The 26,472-nt window shown below is 34.0% G+C and overlaps 2 protein-coding genes across 2 annotated transcripts; one reads left to right on the top strand and one right to left on the bottom strand.

Annotated features, from left to right (window-relative positions):
* Positions 1-374: 374 nt before the first annotated feature.
* Positions 375-24,440, bottom strand: LOC110374542 (phosphatidate cytidylyltransferase, photoreceptor-specific). The gene is made up of 10 exons (XM_064034248.1): positions 24,185-24,440; positions 23,971-24,095; positions 22,853-22,949; positions 21,287-21,463; positions 19,113-19,305; positions 6,731-6,897; positions 6,076-6,228; positions 5,501-5,629; positions 4,954-5,088; positions 375-4,501 (listed from the first exon to the last, which is right to left on the bottom strand). The coding sequence occupies exons 1-10, from the start codon at positions 24,257-24,259 to the stop codon at positions 4,409-4,411; spliced, it is 1,344 nt and encodes a 447-aa protein (XP_063890318.1). The 5' UTR covers positions 24,260-24,440; the 3' UTR covers positions 375-4,408.
* A 799-nt stretch (positions 24,441-25,239) lies between these two features.
* Positions 25,240-26,229, top strand: LOC110374545 (uncharacterized). Its single transcript, XM_021332300.3, has 2 exons — positions 25,240-25,397; positions 25,471-26,229. The coding sequence occupies exons 1-2, from the start codon at positions 25,356-25,358 to the stop codon at positions 26,146-26,148; spliced, it is 720 nt and encodes a 239-aa protein (XP_021187975.1). The 5' UTR covers positions 25,240-25,355; the 3' UTR covers positions 26,149-26,229.
* Positions 26,230-26,472: the final 243 nt, after the last annotated feature.

Genomic DNA, 26,472 nt, shown 5'->3' with positions numbered 1-26,472 from the left:
TTTCCACGCAATAGGACTTTTGTTAGCAATTTGATACGGTCGGACCTGATCATGGATTTCCGTAGGTAGGTACAATAAACCGTTTGGTCCTTGGTGTGACACCATGAAATTCATGGTTCAATTTTCTGTGCTGAGCTAAATTGAATCTTATTATTGGTCTAATCTATGATTTTATCTATCTATAAAATTATAATCTAGCCATTTTTAACTGTTTACATAGTAAAATTTCCTGATTCTGAGTGTGCATTTGCTGTTTTTTTTTTAATGCATAAATGAGTGTTTTTAACCGACTTTAAAGGAGTCTGTGATAACAATCCGGCTTCCATTAAGATGTTGCTGATTAAGGGTATAAGGAAATAAAATAAAAATCAAGCTGACACCTTTAGGACTTCATTTATTTTACCTTCACATATCCAATAAATAATTTGTATCATAAAACACATCTAGGTCTACAATAGAGTAGCTATCATATTTATGTAGGTACGCATATTCTCGTTTTCAAAACAGCCCTTACTTTTAGTTTTTATAAACCTTAATTAGATGATACAAGATTTTGCGACATCTGGTGGTCGTCTTTAGCAACTCATCTCTTTAGTAGTCTTACACCATTGGCTATAAGTTGCCATCGATAAGAAAAGATGGTATGTGTGTAATGTTTCAAAAAAATACTAAAAGTATGGGCCGTTTACAAAACAGTAAATATCAATTTACAAAATCGTTTCAAGATCATAATTTCTTTGTGACAAAACGGACATTTCTAACGGAGAAGTGCTGGTAAGACATTATTTGGTAGGTGTGGCAAAGCTTAAGACAATATTGTAAATTGTTCATAATAATTTTAATGACTACCAAATACATATTTATAGCTGGTAATGTTACCCAATTATTAGCCTGTATCCCATATTTTTATTAATTCCGCTTTTGATCTAAACCTTCTTCATATATATACGGAGTTGAAAAACAATGTGTGTATTACTATGAACAATTCACAAGACAATCAGCTCTATATAAATACAATTATCACATACGCTAGACATTTAGCACGACGCATATACACAGCTATCTTAACGATTAACATCAATACTTTTAATACTATTACGACACCAACTTTTGGTGGTGTGCGAGTGATTACAAATCAATTTTTTTGATGAGTATTTTTAATATTTTGATATTGCAGAGTTAAAAAGGTCTACTTTCCACGTTTTGCTTACTCAAATCGTCGACTAATTGATACATTGAACGCGTATCTATTCGTTCCATCGTATACAATAAGATGGTCTACGTAGACGGTATGCTTAACTCTGCATTACCACTTAAAACTTTACTTCGATATAAGTGACACTGCAGAGTAATTTAAACTCTGCAGAGGCACTTAGCTGTTGGAATGCTTTAGAGATCATTAAAAGTACATTTTCTTGCTGAAATTTTATTATCACTCACACACACACGAAATATATTTAAATACTCGGGTTATTATAATAACGGCAAATAATTCTACAACTACATACATAGACTATAGTAAATCAAACAGTGCAGTTTGTCCTATGGCAAATAAACGTAGCAGCTTGTTGTAACGACATAATTATTATAATTCCATTGGTCCTTACTTACACAAACGTTTTGGTAGGTACTCGTCACATGTATGTATAAACTGTATTTTAATAGCGATATACAATAATATTACTTCATCCCAATATAATTTAATAAAAGTATGTACTTGGGGCAGATAATAATTAGTACGTTTTTCACCGATAGCTTAGATATACAAAATTTCGCAATCAAAATATTGTTTTTATTGCTAAATATAAAATACCGTCACCGTTTGCAGACAAACAACAGACAAATTATTAAACTTTATGAGACATAATTATAAGGTATCGTAATGCCTAATAAATTAAGATAAAACTCGTAGTAACAATTAACATCGTTAAAAATCCAAGTAAAGTTACTTCTATGTTACCGACTACATAATTTAGGGAATAAGTAACTCTGCAGAGTTTAGTCATCCTGCAGAGTTATCTCATTACAATTCCTCAGAACACAACTACTTCACTGATGTCAAAAAGAAAAAGAAACTAAAAGCTAACCTAACAAATGCTAATAAACAACACTAAAAGCTAGCGAACGAGCAAATTAACACGCAAAGCGAAAAATCAACATGAGAATACCAACGTAACGTAAAATCACAATAAAAAACATCGCCAAACTTAACATTTGCCATCGCAACGCTGATAATTTTTATTCCTATAAATTTATGTTAATTAATAATAATGTATATTTATTATATTGCTATTTTAGAGAACCAATGTTTTTTGAAAAGCGTGCACCTTATAAGCGACAATGCAGAGTTTAAAATTGCATTTTAAGTGACATTGCAAGCTGTCACATCATACTTTCCTGTCAATTCACTTTCCATTACCTTCAATCGATCTTCGCTGATTAAATATGTACCATCGTTACTTAATATTTCTTGCTATTTAAGAAATTTAAACTTATATAATTTTACCAAACACTGCCAAAAGACATATTTTGGAAAATCAAAAGCAAGGCCTTATAAGCTATTACTAAAAATCAATTATAAACCAATAATAGGTATATTAACCAATAATAAATTTATAGTAATGTTGTAAAGGAGTGGCCTAAGTAACAATAATTATTTTGATGTTTACGTACCAAAAGTAAACTCTCAAAAAGTCTTTAGCACATGTAACAGTCGTTCGTTATTCAGTCTAAAGCATAAATACAAATGCATTATTCCCTGTCTAATCCAAAAAATAACTATAATCATGTGTACTACTGAACTAAGAAATTATGTACTTTCGAGATGTCAAGTTTTTATTTTCACCATACTCTTGAAACTTGGTTCAGTGGTAAACATATTATATTCGTATATATAAATGAGCTGTAATGTTATATAAGCGCAATAAAGGCCTTTTAGGCCAACCTAGAGCAATCCGACTATTTCAATACATTCAAAACGAGAGACAACTAAAAATAAACTATAAAGAAATTAATAGATTCAATACAAATTGTATGAGGCATTCATTTAAACTACACATAAAAATTCGAGGAAGAATTTTAATTATAAATACTTAAAAGTAAGTCCGCCGTTACCCAGACAGTAGTTTATAAATCAATTCGAGTGGTTTCGCTAAATAGGACATTTTTTTCAAAATTTTTTAATTTTTCATTAATACGAAGTTAACTATGCCCTTATTATTAGCACAAGAACCACATTTAATTTATTTCTATTCTGCTTTTTATACGAACAAGCTTGATTGAGATCCTTCTATATACTCCAAAGTCCCATTTAGACGTTCCGTTATACATCCAAATATACGAAATACACATGGTTGGTAAAAAAACAATCTTTCTAGCTTGATCGTACAAATTCACCTTACATATATATGTATTAAATGACAAATAAAAACTATGAATTTTCGTTCATTTTACCATTTAATACCTCTACACACATCAAATTTTCCACGTTGTGTATAGAGTAAGAAATATTTTATTATAATTAAAATTTTACTACTATTGTAGCCTATGATAAATCTATAAGTAAATTCAATATAATCAATAATATTATTATATCTCCTTGAAGGATAACGCTATGTAGTATGCGGGAGATAAATAAATTATTACTATTCATATATCTTTATATGGAATTGAGTTTATCATTTATTTTGATATTTTTATTCTTTGGTAGTCATCTATGTACTGTGATTAAATTGTACAGTTTTTGAGAAAATTATCACATTGTTATAAAGTACTGTAGTAAATTGACATAAACAATTCGAAATAGTGTTTAAAAAACTATCGATAAATATCGTTTAGCAAAATATCGATATATGGAATGCTGTCATTGAGTTTATCGATATTAATAGAGTTAATTGTTACCGATACCTAAGTGATATCGATAGGATTTTTGAGTATAATTTTTCGTACATATCAAAGTAAATGATAAACCCAATATTAGACTAGAACAAAATGTAATTCCTTGCAAGGTACTCGGGATATGTTCTTCCTTAGACAACTTACACTTTTCGGTACAACGCTGAGTTTTAATACAATATAATGTTACGTATTATATTCAACACGAAATAATCAACATTTAGTTCCACAAATATAGCGAAAAAATCACTTGAAATCTTCGTCATCGATGCAACAAAAAAATAAGGCAATTGCAAAAATTACAACCCAAATTGACATTGCAATTGACAATAATTTTACACTCCGCAAAATTAATCACATCTTTGACAAATTCAAAAATGGAGTTATTACACTAGCCGCCAGAAAAATCATACCCGTGTTTGATTGATTGTAAAACCTTAGCGTTTGGCCGTCAAGTGTAAAGTTGTCTGCTTGCTGTGACCAACATTACCTGAATTGAACTAAAGCATCGCGTCTAAGGTACCAAGTTCAGTATATTTCGGTGTTCCAGCGATTCTTTCAGGGCGTAGAACAGTTGCAGCTGCTGTTCAGGTTTCAGGTTGTATACCTGGGAATACCGAAAACAAATATTATAAAATGTTTGAGTTTCAGAGACTGTTGTGTTCAGTGTTTCCATTACAAAATTTATTTTTTTAATTTACTCCGTAAATGTTATAGGTTTATTAGTTTGCTAAAACTAAAAAGGGGCTGAAGAGTCACTTAAAAAATTTGCAACTTTTACTATTTTTTTTTTCATTTGGCACAAACCATCAAATAACAAAATAAATGTATGAAGGTGCAAAAGTTCACCCACAACATCCACGGTGTTATGATTCCGAATATACTTGAGCTGTATGTTTGTTACACTTTTACATTACACTGTATCAACGATATATTGCTGAATGTGAGTCTTGATAAATTCTATAGAAGGTTAAAGTCCTCTTTCTTACAAATCTACATTAAAAAATATTAAGTACGCATCAAGAGGAAACCCAGTTCCTTCCTAACTTGTAAACTGACCTGTTGCAACAATTTCTGCGGCGTAGCAGTGCGAATGAAGCTGGTGATGTAGACATTGACGAAGGTGGCCATCAGGAACTGACAGTCGAAGCGATCCATGATGCCGCCGTGACCGGGAATAACATCACCAAAGTCCTGGGGAGAAGAAAAGTGGCTTCATTTTAGTGGTGCTATTCGGGACAAATTATAAGTCCAATGATTATGAAAGATTTTTGAAAACGGGTACCTAATAATCCTGTTTATTCCTATTTACTAAACATTTTCGCGAAAACATCCCCTTTTTATAGAAAGACGCACGAACACTTATTTTCTGATTAACTAACACATTTAGGTACCTACTCAAAACAGAAAAAGTAAAAAATTTGCTAAAGCTCACACTAGCACTTTTTGAAGGAAAATTTTACAAAACTCTCTTAGGAAACAATAGGATTAATCAAGCTGATTTTTTCTCACTGTTTCTCAGCTGTAGTTACCTAAGTCATCCGCCACAAGCCAGCTTAAGCACTCGAGTATCACAACTTGTTTAAGGTGATAGATATTTAGTTACCTTGATCTTAAAAGCTCGTTTAAATCCTGAAGCGAAGAATCCTCCGAAAGGTCCAATAACGGAGCTGAAGGTGCTCAGACACAGTGAGTGGATCATGAACGGGTAGATATTCAGCTTTTCCAGGCCGAACTGTAAAAGTTAAACAAATATGCACTTTTAGTTGTAAAGATAATAAGGGTATTTTAGAATGTTAGGCGAGTAAAATGGGTTGAGTGAAATTGGACTTACGTTATAGACTAATTTCTGTTATACGTTAGGTCGTAACTAATAGGTAATCGATTTTGATAAAAATCTACATAATGGTAGAAGCTATTTCTTATAAATCAAAGATTCGTGGTTTTTATCGTAGCCACTGCAATTATCAACGAGATTTTATGGTGATTATGTTGTTCACTGTCCTATATTTCCAAATTGTCAACGATAATTCAAGGTTATCAAAGAAATGCACAGTTGATTAAATCCGCCCAGCATATTTGCATTGGCCCAACTACTCCCACAGTAACAGTCACGTTAAACCGAGTACTGTATCAACCGACCCTCACTTCCCTACAACAAAAAACTCGCAACATACTTACGACTTTCATAACAGGCTGCACGAACTGAGGAGGCGTGTATTCATGGAGACGGAACAGCAATGACGGCTCACAGTCCATGGTCATGCGGCCTAGAGACTCCGAGTATTCGATGGGGCAAACCAAGTAGGGGTATTGGGACATCATGTACGACATCTGTGGGAGAAATACAGGGGGTTTTATTAGGAGACATTACGGTATTGTCGTTAATAATACTAATAGGTCAGACTTTACTAAAGTAAAAAGTGTCAGTTATATATGTGTAGGAATATAGTCAGATATTTCTCTGTTACCTCAGATTGCCCTTAATATGTATTTCTTTTCTGACAGCATTAAGCAATTGTATATTTTTCTCAGTGTAATATTCAGACCTTGATTTCGTGTCACTCAAAAGTCTATCCGCATTCAATTACTGCTGTAAATTCACCTTTTCAAACATCTTTGAAAAGAAATTTGTAACAGCACATAAACCAGACAGCTCATTTTTCTGAGACATCACCCCAAACTAAATTAAACTCTAATCCTAACCCCTAAAATCTTAATTCAATTCACCCTTGAGATCTCTACATGTCACAAAAAGCTCATCTCATCATCACTACCACTGCAATTTCAACTCAACGCCCTCTAACATAAAACCCAAATTCAAACATTAACATACCACAAGTCCAAACACGACAGTAGAAACTCCTCCTCCGATGAATCCTTCCCATGTCTTCTTAGGGCTCAGCTTGATGAGAGGAGTCTTGCCGAAGAAGAAGCCGAACACGTACGCCATGACGTCATTGCAGATGATCATGGAAACTGGCACTATGAACCATATGAGGCCTGGAACAAGGAGGTGGGTTGTTAAGAGTCTGTGTTTATTGATGTTTTGTCATGGGTTGAGACTGTTACACACTATAAGAAAAATTTTCACTATTAAAAGTTACAAAAAATACAGCTTGAGTAGCTAGGTGAAACCGTGTTCATAGCATTTTATGAAATAACCAAAATACAATATCGTTTATTTTCAAAAACTTTCAAAAAAAAAAACAGAAGTTTTACTATTTGATCTAATAAGGCAAGCCTGTCTTATGCATAATATTGTTCATATTCTTACTACCTACGTATTTTTCTTGAGAGTAAGGTATGGCTATTACTGGTACGAAAATCTGGGGTTTTCTTGAAATAAAACCTCTTTCGCACACATGTTATTCAATACAACAAACAGTATCGCTGTCACCCACACACATAAACATCAAAACACCAGTAGTTAAATAATTACTTCAATCTGCATACCTACGTATCTACATACACATATACAACATATCCGGCAGTTAGCGTCCACGTCGTTGAAGCCACGATAAATCATAATTCCTACACTAAAACTATGCGATTGGTTGACCAATCAGATCTCGTTGTGTGCCTACAAATGTGACCTATTTACGTTCAATATACACGTTGTTGCTGCACGGTCATTAGTTTTGTAACAACCAATCAAGTTTTAGGTGAAATCTAGAATCTAGTTTTTTTAGAGAATTGTTAAAGTCGATGCAATATTGGTCTTATATGTGGTGAAATTCTTCGTCACGCATTATAAGCTATCTTCAAAATCTTTGAGATGTTAATTAGTGCCCCAGATCTCGGGACCGATTCCCAGATAGGCCAAGATTCTCTGAAAATTCTGATCACAAAAGGCTTCTTACATTTTCTAAGGGAATAGATTTCAAAGAATTATTGTATATCTTCGGATTGACCTATAAGAGAGGTAGATTGATTACTTTCGTTTTAATGGATTAGCAATAAACTGAAAAAACAAACTCCCCAGCAACGTATTTGTATGTAAACAGTAATGAAACTCGGATTTGATTAAGCCCTAATGGCTTTTGGCCCGCACGCACGGCCTTTGGGAATTGACAACGTAGGTACCTAATTCCTCAATATTGTGCCGAATCATACTGATATTAACATACGTTTTGCATAAAATTAACATACAGGTTTCAGGTCATTATGAGGATGGTGAAATACTGAAAGAAATACGAAAAAGGTTGATAGCTATATAAGTAGGCAGGCAATCATATAAGTATTTAAGAAATTCGCGTCTAACAGCCGCGCGGGTCGATCGATCACAAGATTAAGCAACGCTTAGTGCGGTCGGTTCATGGATGGGTGACTTCAAAATGGCTTCAATGGTAGCTAATACACATTCATACATATCAGAACAGCTTCAGTATAATAGACACTCGATAATGAGAATACTGTAGGTCTGCGCAGAAACACTATTCGCCAAGCAGTAACCTACTATTCAACTCTTTTGTAAAAGTCGAGGCCTATTTCGTGCGAAAATGTCACAGTAAGTAAATGTAGTAGAACTTAAAACAACGACGTGACCTCATTACGTCAGTGGTGGTTCACGGTAATCTATCACCCGCGTTTTTGCCCTTAGTTTAGTAAGCTAAGGAAACCCCTGCAAACCCTTGCAAGGAAATGCGAGATGCTATCGGTGTGCACGGAAAACCAATTCTTTAGGTGAAATATTGTTTATCATTTACATATAAAGGATAAAAATTCTGTCAATTAAGGGTTAATTTTAAACTTTCTCCTGAGAAGTTTTGTATCAGCTCAGGCTCAGGGACAAATGGATACATCGAGCAATACCACTTCTTGATTTAAAAAAATCTACAAAATGGATGCGTAATCCATTGTGTGTAAGTGAACTGTATACATTTATACATACCTACATATAAAGAAGAGTTTCAAAACGTTCCAGCTGTAGTAACAATGCCGAGGTTGAAGATCAAAACGTCTAATAATAAAACGCTGTTTTTCGTTAACCGTTCAAAATCCGGGTGTCTGGTGTATAAAGTTGTGGAGTATACGATATTATTCTTCAATGTAAAGCTTGTTGCCAACGGGTTCCAATTTAACTACCCGTAAATTACTTCTAGGTTATCTAGAAATCTTTTAGAATATCTTTTAACACTTAGAAGTATGTAAAGGTGAAGGAAAACATCTTGAGGAAATCTGGACTATAAAGTCTGAAATCCCCAACACGCATTGAGCAAGCGCGGTGATTAATGCTCAATCCTTCTCCGTGTGAGAGGAGGCCTGTGCCCAGCAGTGCGACGATAAAAAGGCTGTAACAGTAACAGTAACTTAAAAGTAGGTATAAGCTTGCTTGTGGCGAACTAAAGTATGGCCCACATAACTTATGGTATACCTAAGTATGCTTTGGGCGTCTACAAAATATAAGATTGGCACAAAGGTGAATAATTTGACTACAGAAGTTGACAAACCACACTAAAAGAGTTACTCAAATAAAGCATCCAAAAGTCCCCATTTACCTATTAAACCAAATTATTCCAGATGTTTCTAGAGAAAACTTCTTACATTTAAGGCGCCATTAAAACTAATTCCGGCAATTTAGTCCAAGTGCGTTCACACTTAGGTCGAGGACGTTTACCTATTAACTAAGAATATGTAGGTAAAGAGACATAATTTCTAAACACAATCGCCAAACTACAAAAAAAATAGATGAATACTCTGGCAAGTTACCGTCGACGCGGTGTTAACACGTTTTGAAAATCTTAATTTTTTTCAGCTACTTTTAAAGCTGACTGAACAAAAAACGCATCGCAGACTAAATGCGTGAAAGTGTAACCAACAGACTCACTACAAATACATTAAATCAGTATTGAAATGCGAAATAAATCACAGGGTTACTCATGCATATAAAGCGATACAGATCGATAGACGAAACGACTGAGCGAAATACACTCGCGAGCAATAAAATCGGGGAACGACTAATTTATCTAAAACTGAACTTCGTTATTGCGTTTGCTACTTTTTATCAATTTTACAAAAAATTTTTAACCAACAGAAAGTAGCGAGCATAAAAAACCGCTTCTGGTTTTGGGTAGTTAGTTCAATGTAGGTTTTTTTATAAATTTTTTTTTGAGCATTTTAAAATTTTTGTCATAAATTAATAGCTATCTGGTAGCGTGACACGTTAAAATAAGCTGCAAACTACTGCAAAATTACCTGCATGGTAAAATGAACCTAATAAGTGGTTAGCTACAGTTTAATTTTGCTTTCAACTTTGTAGTGCGCTTTTCGCTGACACGAACCAACGTAATCTATTTTAGCGATGGCTTCCCTCGTAATGTGTCTTGCAGGTTAGTTGGATTGAGGATATATTGTGTAAGCAAAAGAGGTTTTTCTTTCTACTTTATTGGCCTACTTTTCTTCTAGTTTATACTTTGCTTCACTAGGAATATATACGTGATCATAATCCTCGTTTTCTTCAAGTTAGAGTAGTTCCTGAAGGTGTTCCATCGTCTAGGTACTCCATAAAGGTATAAATACTTCATTTAAAACAAAAACTTAAAAAAAAAAACATAACCTGTTATTGTATACCAGTCGTCAGTCTGGACTGCTTATTAACTGCGTAAATACGCAGTTACTACAAGGACTTACGTACACTCATATAATAATATTACTTTTCTACAGATTTATTATATGTATAGATTATGCACTGATATAGACGAACGTACCCGGTACCTACAACAACATACCGACTGATATTAAGAATTTTTCATCGGCCACTGCGGATACGGAAGGTTTCCTGTCATGCGCTAACATAAAGTTGGCTCTACCGTATTTAATTTTACTCTCAATACACTGTCATGTATTATAATTGGCCTATTAACACATTGGCACCACATTGATACATACTTCTCATCTATTCTGACGTAGAGATACATTGGCACGGTGACTTACGTAGGTAGATGACTAAAATCGTACGATTATTTATATCGCTAATCACTAGCTATAAATATAAACAATATGGCGTGATGAAGTGAAAGTCTATCATAACATATTGCTCACATAAGTTCAAGTGAATTAATTAATGATTAGTGATAAAGGTTACACGTTTTGTAATTACCACGATTTGTTGATCCCCTTCGTCTCTATAAACCAATACCACTATAAGTACACAGAATTTAATTGTACTCTCTAGGTATAAATAAATTCTAGAACGATTCTAGATCCAATTGGTACGTAAATAAGTCCCTCAGTTATTTTCCTCGCCACTAACTTTTTTTTTAGATCCTTCTTTCTTTACATCTTGTTTGTCAACAACCCTAGTTTTAGTGCCTTTTTTAACGTACCACAGCTGGGCACAGGCCTCCCCTCACGCGGCGAAGGATTAAACGTTAATCACCTCATGTCAACCACCCATATGTATATTTATTTCTGAATGAAACAGTTTTTCCTTTTCCATTTCATCATATATTAAACACAATAATTCCTAACCTACGCAAAACATCTCCATCCCCTACCATTCGCAGCGCTCACACCTCGTCCTAGTTACAGCCAGTTGAAAGGCTTCCCCGTCCATGACAATGTTGACTTGACACCGTTGGACAAGGGACAATATCGATATAACAACACAAAGCTTGTGTTCATCTATGTGAACGGAATTACACGACAGGAATTGTGTACAAAGTAACGTTTATATTTGCAAAGCATTTTATTCAATCAAAAGATGAGGTGTCGAATTTTTGCCACGGAAGTGTAAAACACAGTTTGTGAGATTTTCCCTACTACGGCCTTATGTGGTTTTTGTTAAACATATTAAAATACCTATTTGAAATAATGTATTTTTTTCGTAGGTTTACTTTTGCGAGACATCGATCGGTATTTTTTTATGGAGTTTTCTATCGGCGTACACGTAGGCTATCAAAAATAATAACTTTTTAAACAAAAGAAAGTATCTAGAGAAATAAAATCTATATCGACAAGGAAACAATACAATTATTGTTAAGAGCGTGTACGCTCGGCGCGCGATGTCAACTTTAGGTAATTCAACGCAAAAAACCGCGCAGACTAGCGTCGCGGCTGTGTGCGTGCCTATCATACTTCACGTATAGTCACACAAACCATTTTGATCCTTTCGAGTGAAATTGGTAGAACAAAAAATATATTATTTAGTAAATAGTTTATAGCGGGAAAATAGTATAAGTCTATGGATGTCTAAAATATAAAAGCATGAAAATAAGTCGTTAATACTTACACTCTTTTGCAAAAAAATCGGGCACCTATGAAAACCTTGGTTTTGAGGACTTTCTGTATATTACATACAATTTTCAACAGTACTAAATAGTCGACTGATGATTAATGACAATGTTAAGAGTTTCTGTATTTTAACCGATTTCAAAAAAAGAAAGGAGGAGGTTTCAATTAGATTGTTTTGTGATTGTTCTCGATTTCTCAAAGACGCCTGGACCGATTTGAAAAACTGATTGTTTATATGAATGGTCCAGTCCATCCAGACCGAAAAATTGTGTTCAAATAACAACAATTGCCGGAAAGCCAAATATTGGTGAAGAGCTTGGGTTTACCATTGCAAATAAAGTTTTAAGTTATCTATCCTATATGCTTCAAAAGTTATTCGAGATCAAAAGTCAAAATTTGGGTACATCCAAAATGAAAAAAAAAATTATAGCTCGATTGGTAACAGACATCTGCAATAAGTGATTTCTAGCCTAAGGAGTCCGCCATATTGGATTTAGACTCGCGACACATTTTTTTTCGAGTTATTCATAGCAAGCCCTTTCATTTGATACCCATATCGTAGGAATGCATTAAAAACATTTTTTTCTCCATCTTGGGTATACCGCCATATTGGTTATAGAATCATACATTGTCATTAAAACTGAACATTCAAACAAAATTTCAACTCAATCGATAAAAAAAAATATGCTTCAAAATTGAGCTTTAAATAAAATAGTAATGTATCAAGATTTGTTGGTCGCGCTTGAAATGTACTCTATTCTCGGTATCCACGGCAGAGGTTATTCACCCTACGCGATGTGACGGAGCGACACGTCCTCTCTGTGAAGCCTTGCGGCGGTCTGGTTTGAGTTGACTCGCGTGCAGCGTTTTATAGTAGTTTTAAATAATTTATAAAAAATAAAAACGAGAGATTAAATTATAATATAAAGTTTATGTTTTAAAGAAAGAGTTATATTACTATAGTAAATAATTGTTATATTAAATTAAGTAAGATAGATAGGTAAAAAAAGCATTTGAAATTCACAATTTTTCACATTGTTAAAATATTTTTTTCTGAAAGATAGGGACCTAAATCAAAAAATGTTTTCAACTAACTATAGGCATGGGGATTTCGTCTATGAGTAAAAAAATAAATATGATTAGATTTGCCACTGTTTTCACATGAATTTAAGCTTCGAAATAGACGCTGAACGGGAATTTTATAAAACATCTGTTACGTTATAGGGGTTTTAAGTATTTAAACTACACAAATTGAAATTTATGTTCAATTAACTATATAGACAGTGAAATTACCTTGCGTTATTAAAAAATAACATAGTTATAGGATAAGTAGTTACTGAGAAACAGTGGTTTGAAAAGTACCATTTTAGGCCAAATGGCGCGCGGTTGACGTACACGCTCTTAATTCATGCAAAAGAGGTCGTCAGACTGTTTAATTACATTAATGTAAGTCACCGACTTCATTGAATCAATTTTCATTGTCCGCAGAAGTTTTACAATATTTTTAGAAGTATGAGCGTTATACGCAGTAGATCAAGACACAAAATAGTAGCTATACACATATGGCAGTAAATTATTCTATCGTCACAAAGGAATACCGAGACGTACCTACTTAACCCCATTTCGCTTATTATAGCTAATTATCTTATTATATTACCTAATATAATATGGACAGTCTGTTAGTCAAGAAATTGAGGACCGTATTAAAGTACCTATCGACCTAATTCTGGAAATGAAAAAGCCAATAACACGCCAACGAATAAACCTACATATCATCGCGTTTCTTATTTAAAGCACTGGTACACAGCTACATCGGATTAGACTGGACGCCGACCCCAACATAGTTGGGAAAAAGGCTCGGAGTATGTTGATCATCGCGTTTCCTATTTTAATGCAATAATAATTTTACTTGATAGTATACAAAGTAGGTGAACTAGACCAATAAATCTTGACAATGTTGCACATTCTACAATAGTACACTCAGCAACACAAGTTCACACGCGTTGTCAGTAAAATCCGAGACATTTAACATTTCTTATCGGACGACTGTACTCATTATGACGTAACATGCATTCTGTAGCTATCAAGCAGACTGCAGTTCAAGCTCAATGTCTGATAGTATTATCTCCAAAATTATCGTCTCGAGTGTTTTGTACGTATTTTTATGCCTTACGGGACGACCAGTCCACGAGGTAATTGAAAAAGTCGGTCACAACTATCAACAATATCGATATTATCCATCAAAATCATCGATATTGATTTGAACCACATTTTCACTTAGGTTTTTTATCTTCGCTCTTTAATCGCATTTATTATAAAGTATCTAATGGACACACTAGAGACACTTAGCCGCCTTACTTATAAACAGTGAATTAAATAATTAAGTAATTAAGTATTATAAGGGCTGTTTAAAAAAAATCTTCCTTATACACGTTGCTTAAGCATGTCTTAACTAACATTTAATCACTACTTAAGGCATTAAGTAGTGATTAGTTAAAATGTTGCTTAGAAGGTGATTAGAGATTTTTATAAGGGGGTTAATGGTTACTCCTTAGTGGATTCTCATAGAAATTCTGCAAGACAAAGAACAATCCAGAAAACTCAGTAGTTCCAACTTTTTAGGAGGAAACAATCACCCAACGTCACGAGAACGTCAACGTGACGTTATCACTTATCGTGTTATACGTTTTGAACGCTGTCGACGTGACGTGTCGTACCGTCGCTTATAAATAGACGTTCATACAATAGACGCTATCTACATCCCGACTACACGTGTGTTATATGATGTAAACAAATGAAACGCGTACAAACTGCTATCTGAGTGTTTTGCGATAAATTAATGGCTTCTAATAAGATTGCGATGTGTATTTACGAACGTTTATTAGACTTGAGTATGGGATATGGAGTGTTTATTGTTTAGCGAGGATTTCAATGTGATTTTAGCTGCATTTTGCGAGTTCGCCTTAGTATGATGATGACGATATCTCCTACCCTATTACCGGCCACGGCGGCTGTTCTCATATAAGGAGATTAGCCAGCTTCGCAGGACATATTATAGAGGTAGTTCATAAGCATTTGCTCAGACACAGGACCCTCACTATTCCTTCCCTCTCATAGCGAAGCGACGAAACTCATTAAATGTAAGTACCTATCCTATTTTCCCTAGGTTATCGGTTACCGGGTAAAATACCCTTAAATATCCGAAGAAGAAAGACCTTCCGAGACCATTGAAATCTTATCTAAATTGCATAACATGGAAACCAACACCTAGAAGTAAGAACTAACTACAATGGTGCACGCAAAGCGATCATAGTTCACCGCAGGTCAAGCAAATTCTTGGAATGTTTTGCATATTTACATCGCTTATTAGCGGGTATTTCGAACTCATTTTGCTTGGTCGTTTAAATGCATGCCATTATTTTATACGATACATGTATATTACGAGCCACATAACTTTGCAATTCTGAAATCAACCATTTGACTCGTTGCGCATTTATCTTTTCTTCTCCGAAGTTGGCCGCTATTGATTTTACAATAGTAAAACATATACATATGAACGAAGCACTGCAAAATTATGTGTCTCAATATAGTATGCAAACTATACTGTTATTTCAGCATCAAAAACTTGATGAGGCAATAACGAACCTACTACGTCATAAAATAACCCATTCAACGTTAAAATGGCTCTTATAATAGTCTAGCACAGTCTTAACAAGACATCAAGTGACACAAGAATTGTATGATAGCGCTATTGTCACCATGTATTATATTATAAGCGTGTACCATTTAAACGTCCATTGTCTTTTATATATTGTTAGTTATACGTATGACAGTAATAGTTAACTTTGGCGTATCAAGGGTAAACTTCACACTAGGAGTCGTGTTAACTTGGTATGCCATTAAAAATTTAGCCAAAGAAGAAAATGATTAAAACCGGCTGCTTTTCCCAAAGAATGTATTACATCTGCTCTTTTTTGTGGGAAATCATCTATAGACCTCTCTCGCTATGAGTGCAGCATGAGGGAGTGTCAGACTCATGACGACTAAAACCCACTATATTCCTTCTGGAACCCTTCATGTAACAGGGCTGTGGCAACTCTTTCGAACAACCCCGCAGTCCCAAATTATCTCCGATCTTACGTTGAAAGGAAATGTAAACATTTAAATAAGTACCTACACATGTTTCAGTCCCTCGTCATATAAAGTGACACGATACTATCGACTAGACACAAACTACCACAGAGCTTGGAAATTCCCGTAGGAAATACCCAATACCATTGACCGATGCGATGCAATCCATACGAAACTTCCATTCAACCCGCAGTTTCTTCCTTCCAGTATATATCTTTTATTTTTGTTCAATCATCTGTAACTACAGTATTTTCGTTTATCGATAAACGTATCGAGTTTTGGGATCCTGATATCGATAGACATTCGTCACTCTAGAAAAGCTTCTATTTGTGAACTCGCGTTTAGTACTAACGGCGATTGATTGATATCGCAGCGTTGCCCTCTTTGCCCGAATTCCCGTTCAAAAGATTAATGATGATAGTGAATGATTCTAAAGATAAGCAAGCCCATTCAACATCGCGATAATGCGGATAACCCAAATTATTTCGAGCGAAGATAGCCAAGAGGTATGTCTTGGTATTGCATGAGTTTCTAAACGAAAACTGCACTGCATCCAAATGAAGACATCTTTGGATAAAGAATATTATTACAAAACGTAAAAAAAGTTTCTGATTGGGTGGGAATATTGGCTGTCTAAATATAGCAACGATTCGTTGTATCTGAAAAAGGTTTTTAATCTCGATAGCACAGCGAGCGGATATTTTCTCATCCGATTGAAAATACATCGAGGGATAAAAATACATTTTCACAGTACAACTAAAATACATAGGTACCTGAGTAAACGGTGAGTTAGTCAAAAACAATAGTTTACGTAAGCGGTACCTTAAATCTTCCGAGAATATTCAAATGAGCGAATTATTATGCACTGCTCGAAAGTAGGTCGTAAACTCATTTTCACATCTGTTAGGTAGTCTCGAACAATGTTGTTTTACTCTTGAATAAAAGCAAAGTTTTCTATGAATAGGTATTTCGTATGTGTAACTATAAGTTAGAGTTTTAGGAAGGGGCTTGGTAGAAAAGGTTAGCAAAGATTGACAATTTAATCGCCACACTAAATATTTCTGTCATCAATAAAAAACTTAAACCATTTTTCTAAAAGAAAACTACTAAAACCAATCAACAAACCGTACCAATAAATCCCAACTTCAATAAAAAGCAAGTAAGAATTCTCATTCAATACTTGGCAATGCCAAGTTTTATATCAAAGTGGCGTAGACATTATTGGCTTCTACAAAGTCAATAAGAGGCCAAGCCTGTATAATCCGTTTACATAGGAGCTCTATTGAAAGTAAGAACACTATTACTGAGCTGTGTTTTATTGAAGGTCTAATCAACAACGCGTGGGTTATAAAACGTTGGTTCATTAATCCAATATGTGAGATTGTTTTTAAGATAAAACAGTTGAACTCGCGTTCGTGAAATTTGGCAAGTAGAGGTAGCCAAGTATATTCAATTTGGACACCAAACTCTTGTTTGTTTGTACCCTAAAGGCTCCAAAAATACGAAACCGATTTGAATAATGCTTTCACTGTTGGGAAGCTAGTCTATCCTCGAGTAACAAAGGCTCTATTTTGTCCGGATACGGGAAAAAGTTCCCCGGACAATGGTTAAACTGTGGGAGTGGGAAACATATCGCTACGCGACAAAATTGGAGCGTAAACTAAGATCCGAACATTCTAGTATTTTCCACGCATCATTCTAATTCATAATTTTAACGATCCTATTAAAATTGACAATGAAATCGGGTATTAAATTAAGCTGGTGTAATAATTTCCCATTTGTTTACGTCGCCGGTTCGTTAAACCACTCATGCGCGTAAAAAGGTTCGAGTGAGGAAAATTGACAACCCTACGGAAAGGCGGTTGCTTTCAGACGCGATCGATGTTCGTATATTTTTATTAAAAAAAGAGTCTAAAGGACGTTTTTGGGTCATTAGGGGACGAAGTAAGATTTTCGGGTTAAAAAGACTGTAGGTAATTTAGTACTATGAATATTGAGAAAATTGTATGTAGACTTTAGTCTGAAGTAATTCGCTGGAGTACATTTTTATGTCTTTAATATGCTTGAATAATTTATTTTATCGTTGACTAGGTATTACTAATAAGTAAAAGACTGTAATTATTGGCTACTAGTAATACTTAAATAATAATAAAGTATTGTTAATTCCAATTGGATAGCTACTTGTACAGTACGGGCTACGGCAATATTATTTGTGTTTATTAATTTAACCAATAGTAAGTTACATTGCCTTTGCCTTGACTAAAAATTATACAATTTATTATTATTCAGGCCTTCAAATATGTACTTAAATAAATTACGTAATTTTGAGTGAGCATACAAAAATAACATAGTTTCGAACACATACGGCAGTTCAGTTTATATTTTAGCTGAGAGTCGCTAGTTAGATATTTTCTAAGCAATAGTAACTAAGTCTATGAAAATAGTGTATAAGAAAAATAATGTAGTTACGTTATGTCTAGATATTGAAATACGAAGGCAGCAAGCACAATCATCGACAAAATACTTTTTGTTTCAAGATCAATTAGTCTATCCGAAGACTTAACTAGGTACCTATACCATGACATGTAAGCCCTTTTTACGGGGTTTAAATAAAATCATTTCATGTTTCTTCGAATGCATTGTATTCGTTGTTATTATGCGATAAAACTTTGGTTCTTGCAAACTAAAAATCAGTAACCATTACAATACACAAAAATGTGTCAATCTGACAACTACAAACAGTTATGGTGGCATTTTCAAGCGCCATCGTACCACCACAAACATTCTACACTCCTTTTGTTTCAAGCGCCTATTTTTTTTTGGTAGGCCATAAAAGAAAAAAAAACTCTTACCTTCAAAGATATTCTGAATGATGAGATAGCTCTGGGTGACCACGATCAGTAGGGCTACATGAGTCCACGCAAAGAGACTGAACTGGCGCATATAGTACTTCTTGACTAAGGACAGCACGAACCACACGAAGCCCACGCAGTATAAACTGAAGGAGATGAACCGGTGGTATGTCACCAGGAATTTGAGGTAGTCCTGTTGGAAGAAAGAAACAATAGAACTTTTTCTTTTTTTGAAGTCGACTAAAAATTGAGTGTTAGTAGGGCAAGGTATGGTGATGGGGGTGTTTCCAACTGGTCAAACTCAATATTTTTCTACTTTATCAAGAATGTTTTTTCTAGATCTTGAAAATGCAAATTATGATGTTACAGGTTTTTCACATCGTGCTGTTTATTGTAAAAAAACATCAAACGATAAGTGAAAGTGACATTACTGCAAGAGGGTTTAACAGAGGAATATCTATGTCTAGTCAAGTACCCAATCTTCCTATAGTTTATGAGGCCCTATTCTATTCTACAGATAGTTTTTGAAAAGCAAGGTGGACAAGACTTATAACTAAAGGTTCCTCGAATATTTATTTGGATTAACCAATATATCCTATAGTTTCTAGAATAGGTGCTATACATATTCCAGCATATTTCATAAATTCCCTTTGTTAACAAATTGTTACAAAACGTTTTCATTGGTGGAAATTTACGACGAGCACACTTAGCGTTGCAATGAGGTCAACCAATTAAGTTGATTGCTTGCTTAATCCGATAATGTTATTGGATTCACATACATAATTATTTAATGCTCCGAACATTTTTCGGGAACTCTAAAAATTATTTTACGCAATATCTTGTTTTAAATCGGATAGCCATTAATTCTGCAAAATTGCAGGATTTATGCTTGCAACTTTCTGTCTGTACTTGTTTTGGTTCGTATGCTGTTGAGACATCAAGATTCAAAGTCGTATGTGTCATCCAGAACAGCGTTTGGCTAATTATCTCCCCTGAGTAAGTAGTTTTCACGTCAACAAACATACGATACCATTTTTTTGATAAGTGGTAAACTATCAAATGACCCCGCTGAGCGTGAAGCGGAAGGAAGTATCAGATTTTTATTGACTAAAAACCTAAAACCCAATCATGTTCCTTCTCGACCTCTTTGTGTACCAGGGGCGGTAACTCTTTCGAAAAATTTCGGAGCCCATACAAGACATCCCTAGATACAATCCGTAACATTCGAAACGTCCAATTATTATGATAGCTGTCAATACCGTCATAAATCATGTCGCTAACAATTGATTTAAAATCACGTCACTAGCTTATCGTGATTACGAATAAGGTATTAACATTATCTTCGTCTAGAATCTAACTATTAATCAACAACTATTATCTATAGGAATCCCTATGTGGATAATTTCGTTAATTACATAATGAGATTAGATTAGTTAGGCAGAAAAGCCTAAATAGCTAATTGGAAGCCTAAAATTCTAAGTAGGTAATGTTAGGTCTTCTGTAAGAAAATTTGTATAGTCGCAAAACCTGAAATGCGTGGAATTTCAAAATTACTTTTTTATCTTTGATATGAATATTCAAACAAAATGATTAATGCAACTTAAATTTTATCACAATTAGGTCTTTTGGAACCACAATCCATCAGGATCGTATCTACTTTCGTTAGGAAAGTGCTAACGAATTAATGAATGCTAAAATATCTTATCTGTAAATCGTACGATCGATGATTAGTGATGAATAATAAAATGCGAAGATAGTGCGGTTAATAAACTATTCACTGTGATAATGTTTGGGGAAAGTTATTTTGAAAAGTAATTATGATGGGCAGAAATGGAATGAAGAGTCACTATCTTTACTCAGGTTCTCCAAAAATATTATTAATAGATTTTCAAAAAATATAGGTTGAAAAAATATAGGTTGAAAATCTATTAATAACCCAACCCAAGTTTTCTTACTGTAAGAAAACTTCGTGGGTTGAAAATCTATTAATAACACGGCTATAATAACATGAATTATTCGGCGTAAAAGTAAATAGTTTGACAAAGCAGAAGCCATAGTGATCAGTGACCGTAATTTCTCAGTACTAGAATATAACATGAAATTGGCTAATAATGAAGTATAGTTTCCCTTTAAAAACAAACAGAAACATAAAAATAAGTATAAATCTCACTCACCGTCCTATTGATGACTACACCAAAGTAATCAATGAGGTTCTCTCCATAGAAGAAGTAGTTGGAAGTCAGTAGGAAGTACCAGGAGAGCGAGCGGAACCACGGCAGACCATGGACCCGGTACACCGCGTACCCAATGTTGATGATCTCTTCGAAGCATTTTACTTGTACGCAGAGTACCTGTGGAAGAAATTTGGTGTTACTGGCTGTTAATTAGCTACCTCAGGGATTTTTTATTATTCTATGGACGCCTTTGTGATTTACTGTTGTGAATGAAAGCTTGCTAATCATAATTATAAAGTAGTAAGTGTAAGGTCTGTCCCAGGTAGGCCACATAGGCCCAATAGGAGAAGGCAAAAGACGTAGACAAATCGTATGTAGACTCCTTGTTAGATCTGCTGTAGATTTTATTCTGTTCTGGTAAAATTAGGACGCGTTTAAGTAGATGTTAGTACACCACCCAAATACAGCAAGTTATGGTCCGCTACCATGAAGGAGTACCTACGGGGCTGGCGCTTGCTCATTTAGTGCAAGATATGATTGATGATTTCATTTCTATCTTTATATATTTGCCCACACATTCATTACTTTTCCAAAACTGATATGTCATCATGAAATTAGACATTAAAAGAAGGTACTTCTCATGAAAGTGAATCATTGAAATGGTCTACAATAATTTAGATTTTATCAATAAATTCATTTAGCTTTACGCAAACGTTTATTGTCGAGGTCATGATATAGAGCGGATACTTATTATTTGTTGCGGCATAAACCACGCTTGGTTGACCAGTGTTGGTTTTACATTTACACCAAAAATTTATAATTTAAAAGAACTCACAATGTTAGTTAGTTATTTGAGTTATTTTGAGGTAGCTGAGTATTTTGAGCATAGAGTTATTTTGAGCTAGCTGTTATTGATAAGAATTTTTTCTCTTGCATTAGCATCAAGAGTTTTTTAACTGTATAAAGCCACGCCCAATTTTTTTGGGCATACAACTCTTTTGGACACTCGTCAAAACTCAAACGGGACCAGAATTTTGTATATTGTTTCAAAAATAAATAAAAACTTTTCAGCAAACATTCAGTTTGTAACAACTTAATAAATATATTAACATTTAAATAAATAAATATCAATGAAGGTTTGCAATCTAAATATTCATTGAATGAACATACTATAAATATTTAATGAATTCAAGATACCACACACAACACTCATTAATAATATTCATATAGGTATCCATATATGAATTTAGAAACAGGAAAACTGTATGGGATATTTGGTTGCACGTGTAATATTCACACATAGTAACTAAAAATACGCTATTAACGTAGAAAACAGGACCGGATTGGTTATTTAAAAATTAAACTGATTGCAAGTTCTATTTAAATTACAACTTATCTTTTTGTGGCTATTCAAGCAGAACAGTAAAAAAAATATTGCTTCTTCCTATTATTTTTTTTACTTTATTGATACAAATGGGATGAAACGTCTGATTAGTTCACCTATATAGAACAAAATTTGTTTAGATGGAACAATGATGATATATGAACTATTTACTAGTTACTGACCGTTATCATGAGAGCCAGTGGGCCACCGTAGATCAGCAAGCAGAAAGCTGCAATCATCAACCAGGTAAAGATGCCTCGGATGACCCAATTCCTCCATCTGTATTAAATATATTCCGTCATAATCTAATAATCTATCTATCCTGATATTATAAAGAAACTGTCTTTGTCTATACTTTTATACACCTGAGATATAACATGGGCTACTTTTTATCCGGGCTTGGTAAGTAGTAACCGCAGGGCTCTGGGAATAAGAAGCCCGGAACACCTATCTTATGAAACTACCTGTAATTGTTCTATATGTAGGTATATCACCTATCTCCTCCTTAATGAGTTGTCTGAGTTGGTTGAAAATGTATACTGTATTATGGGACTGAAAATGAAATTGGTGGCTTAGCTGTTAGTTTTATCCATTAGGCGGTTTTAGTTTAGCTAGTTTTAGTTTTTAAGATGCATAATTATTAGAGACCAAACTTCAGGTGGTTACAATAAAGTCCCATGTAGAAAATTTTACTACAAAATAATAATGTAAAATGGCAAATATCCAATAGTTACGGCTTGAATATAATACCTATGTATTATATTAAATCAACAGCTTGACAAACTGGATACATTAAAATATCTACGAGGCATGTAAATTGACCTTATGCTTTAATGGTATGTTACAACATAAAAACCTGTTTGGTTAAAATAACATAGTTCTGATAACAATTTTTTTGTGTGTTTTGCCTGGTTTAGGAACCAATTCTTTTTAAATATTTTTTTGATCTGAATGCCTTGTACTTTTTGGAAATAATATTATTATTAGACAGTATTAAGAAAAATCTAACATAAATATAAAAGGGTAATAAATATTACGGTTTATATTTTTTATTGTGTTACTTAGTATTAATTAGGTAATATTAAAAATGTGGCAGCATTTCTATGCTATTAATAGATTGATCACAAAGTATCATGATGCATATAATTGTAACCAAACAATGAACATCATTATGACAAAATGTAACATATAAATAACTGGCTTTTCCATGATCATTCATCATTTACTTCAACCAACAATAAAACTTCCTCAACAATTTTATAAATAGAACGTTACTATGGAAAAAAATCAGAGACATTACCTTGATGATAGACCCGAAAGCGCAGAGTCAAGGATTTCCGGAGTCTTATCCGTTCCCTGAGGCAGAGACTTAGCCAATTCATCCACATATTTCTCCTCTATGTTCTTCTCCTCCTCCGAATCAACCTACCCAAAACACGCAAAGTTACAGATTTACAACATTTAAATTAATAACTGGTTTTTTATTAAGAAATAACAATCAAATAATCACGTACATGATCAGATTCGCCAGCGTTTTCCAGTTTGTCGTTTCCATCACCTTCGCCGCGCCGATGTCTCAACTCACTCATGCTTATAGTTTGTTATCAAACAAAATTTACACAATAAACAGTAGATTTTACACAAAAACACTTCACTAACGAGTTTATTTTAATCCATTTAGACGAGAAAAATAAAGAATCCAAGAATGTTTTCCAGCGACTTGTCAAACGAAAAATCAATAATGTTTTTTTTTTTAATACAGTCAGTGTTGTCATATTCACAGAGAGTACAACATGGTAGAAATTGTAGCCATGGAAGAAAATAATTGCTATGTTTTGTATTTCATTATGAAGAGTATATTCAAAACTGTAATACGCAGAAAAATAGTATATAATTGGTTTTTCTCGAATTAAGAAAATGGGCCAAGTACGAGTCGGCTTCACGCACGATGGGTTACATACCATTAAGTCTAAAAAAGAAATAGGAGCACTAGCTACATTTTTTTTAGTTTTCAGTATTTGTTGTTGTAGCGACAACAATAATACAAACTGTCTAATTTTCAGGGTTCTAATGAGATAGGTACAGCTTGATGACAAAGGACTCGGACGGATGGAAAGTTTTAGTATTAGGATCCCGTATTACCCAATGTATACGTTCTTTATGGAAACCTGAAAAACTTGCATTGTTACCTTGTAGATTAGGTGAATATTATTGTCAAGAATTACTTTTCTCAAAGTTTTCGACTACAGATTTAAGCAGTTTTAATACCCAACTGGCTTTTTTTTAAAGATGACTATGCATTTATGTTCATAGGTAGTTAAATAGAGATTACAATATATAAATACCATAAGACGACGCGACCGACGTAACCGCAACTACAACAGACTTTCGTATTTCAAATAGGTTCTTGATGAGTGATCATTTTTTGACTTTTATAATAACTGTGTTAATAAAATAGCTAAATAAATACACTGAATTGTGATTTTATATTTGTTTCTTTCTTATAGCAGAAAGAAATAGCCGTGTGTAATCCTTGCATATTTTGGACCCATTCTTGGTTTACCTCCCGCAAATGACCTAGTTTGGCCATGCCAGAAGGGTGGTGGTAAAAGTGGGTAGTTTTTTGAAAATGTAATTCGGCAACTTTCTACCGATAGACGTCAAACTTTCTAAATAAACGTAAACATGGCGAGTGATCCGGACGATTTTGATAAAAATATAGAAAATGTAAGTATTTGAAAAGAAAAACTGTTTAATTTTGTTATGATAACAAGTTCATGTTACGTTTTTATGTTTACAGTTGAAAAGCAACGTCAGAGCGTCGTTTGCGCGGGTGTATGCAACTTTAAAAGCAAGGGAATTAAAAACTTTACGACAATTAGATGCTATACGTAAACAATGCCAAGATAACAAAGACTTGAAGAGGAATTGTGTTCAAAATATTCATATATGTTTCGAGAAAGAGTCCACGTTGTTAGAAAATGTAAGTAATTTCGGTGTTATTGATTTTGAGAAGCTTAACTTTGATAGTAATACGTTTACACTGGAGGATTACGTTAGCCCCGAAGATGACCACATGTACTCTTATAAAACTATTGAGGAGGTAACTAAGGAGGTTGAGGAAGGAGATAATGACTTAGAGGCTATAGAAGAGGCTGCCCTCAAGCAGATTACAGCTACAGACAACTGTGTATGTTATGTAAATATAAAATCAGAGGAGGTATCGAAAAAATTTAGAGATTTAGAAATTAGCGCGTCGCCAGTTAAAGTATGCGAGAGTAGCCGCAGTAGTTTCGATAACAATGAGGTTGATTGTCCAGAAAGTATAACGGAAGATGACAAAAGTGACAGTTCAGATCCTGATGTTAAGAAAATTGATCCGACAGATGATTGGTTGAACTCGATTAAAGGTCAGACTGAAACAGAGCCGTCACAAGTAACCGATGTAATGGAACACAGCACAATAGCTTGTTTATAGCAGAATGTAGTGGTAGTATTGATATGAATTTACATTTTACCAATTAGATAATATTGTAATAAAGTTTTATATTTTGCATAATATTTAGTTTTATTAATGTTTGAGCTGTATCTATATGTATTTAAAGAGTATCTGGTAAAAAAGTATACTATTACTATTTTTAAGATGATCTCATCTCATTACTTATCAAGTTATCACCTAATAATTGTGATGTTGTCTCACTCTGACTTGTTACTTACTCATGAATAATTCTAATTCTTATCTATTACAATGATTGCATCAAATTCTGATGCATTTCTATTTTCTATAGACTCGGGTGAATTT

This window comes from Helicoverpa armigera, chromosome 4 (genome assembly GCF_030705265.1).
Source record: "Helicoverpa armigera isolate CAAS_96S chromosome 4, ASM3070526v1, whole genome shotgun sequence".
In the NCBI taxonomy this organism is placed as follows: Eukaryota; Metazoa; Arthropoda; class Insecta; order Lepidoptera; family Noctuidae; genus Helicoverpa; species Helicoverpa armigera.
Note: the sequence above shows the minus strand (reverse complement) of the source record. Positions and strands in the feature narration are given on the sequence as shown.

Coding starts and splice junctions, on each gene's coding strand:
- LOC110374542 (XM_064034248.1), bottom strand. CDS start 24,259: ATGAGTGAGTTGAGACATCGGCGCGGCGAAGGTGATGGAAACGACAAA. Junction 24,096..24,184: donor ACGCTGGCGAATCTGATCAT/GTACGTGATTAT, acceptor TGTTTTGGGTAG/GTTGATTCGGAGGAGGAGAA. Junction 19,306..21,286: donor GTGTAGTCATCAATAGGACG/GTGAGTGAGATT, acceptor TTCTTCCAACAG/GACTACCTCAAATTCCTGGT.
- LOC110374545 (XM_021332300.3), top strand. CDS start 25,356: ATGGCGAGTGATCCGGACGATTTTGATAAAAATATAGAAAAT. Junction 25,398..25,470: donor TTGATAAAAATATAGAAAAT/GTAAGTATTTGA, acceptor TTATGTTTACAG/TTGAAAAGCAACGTCAGAGC.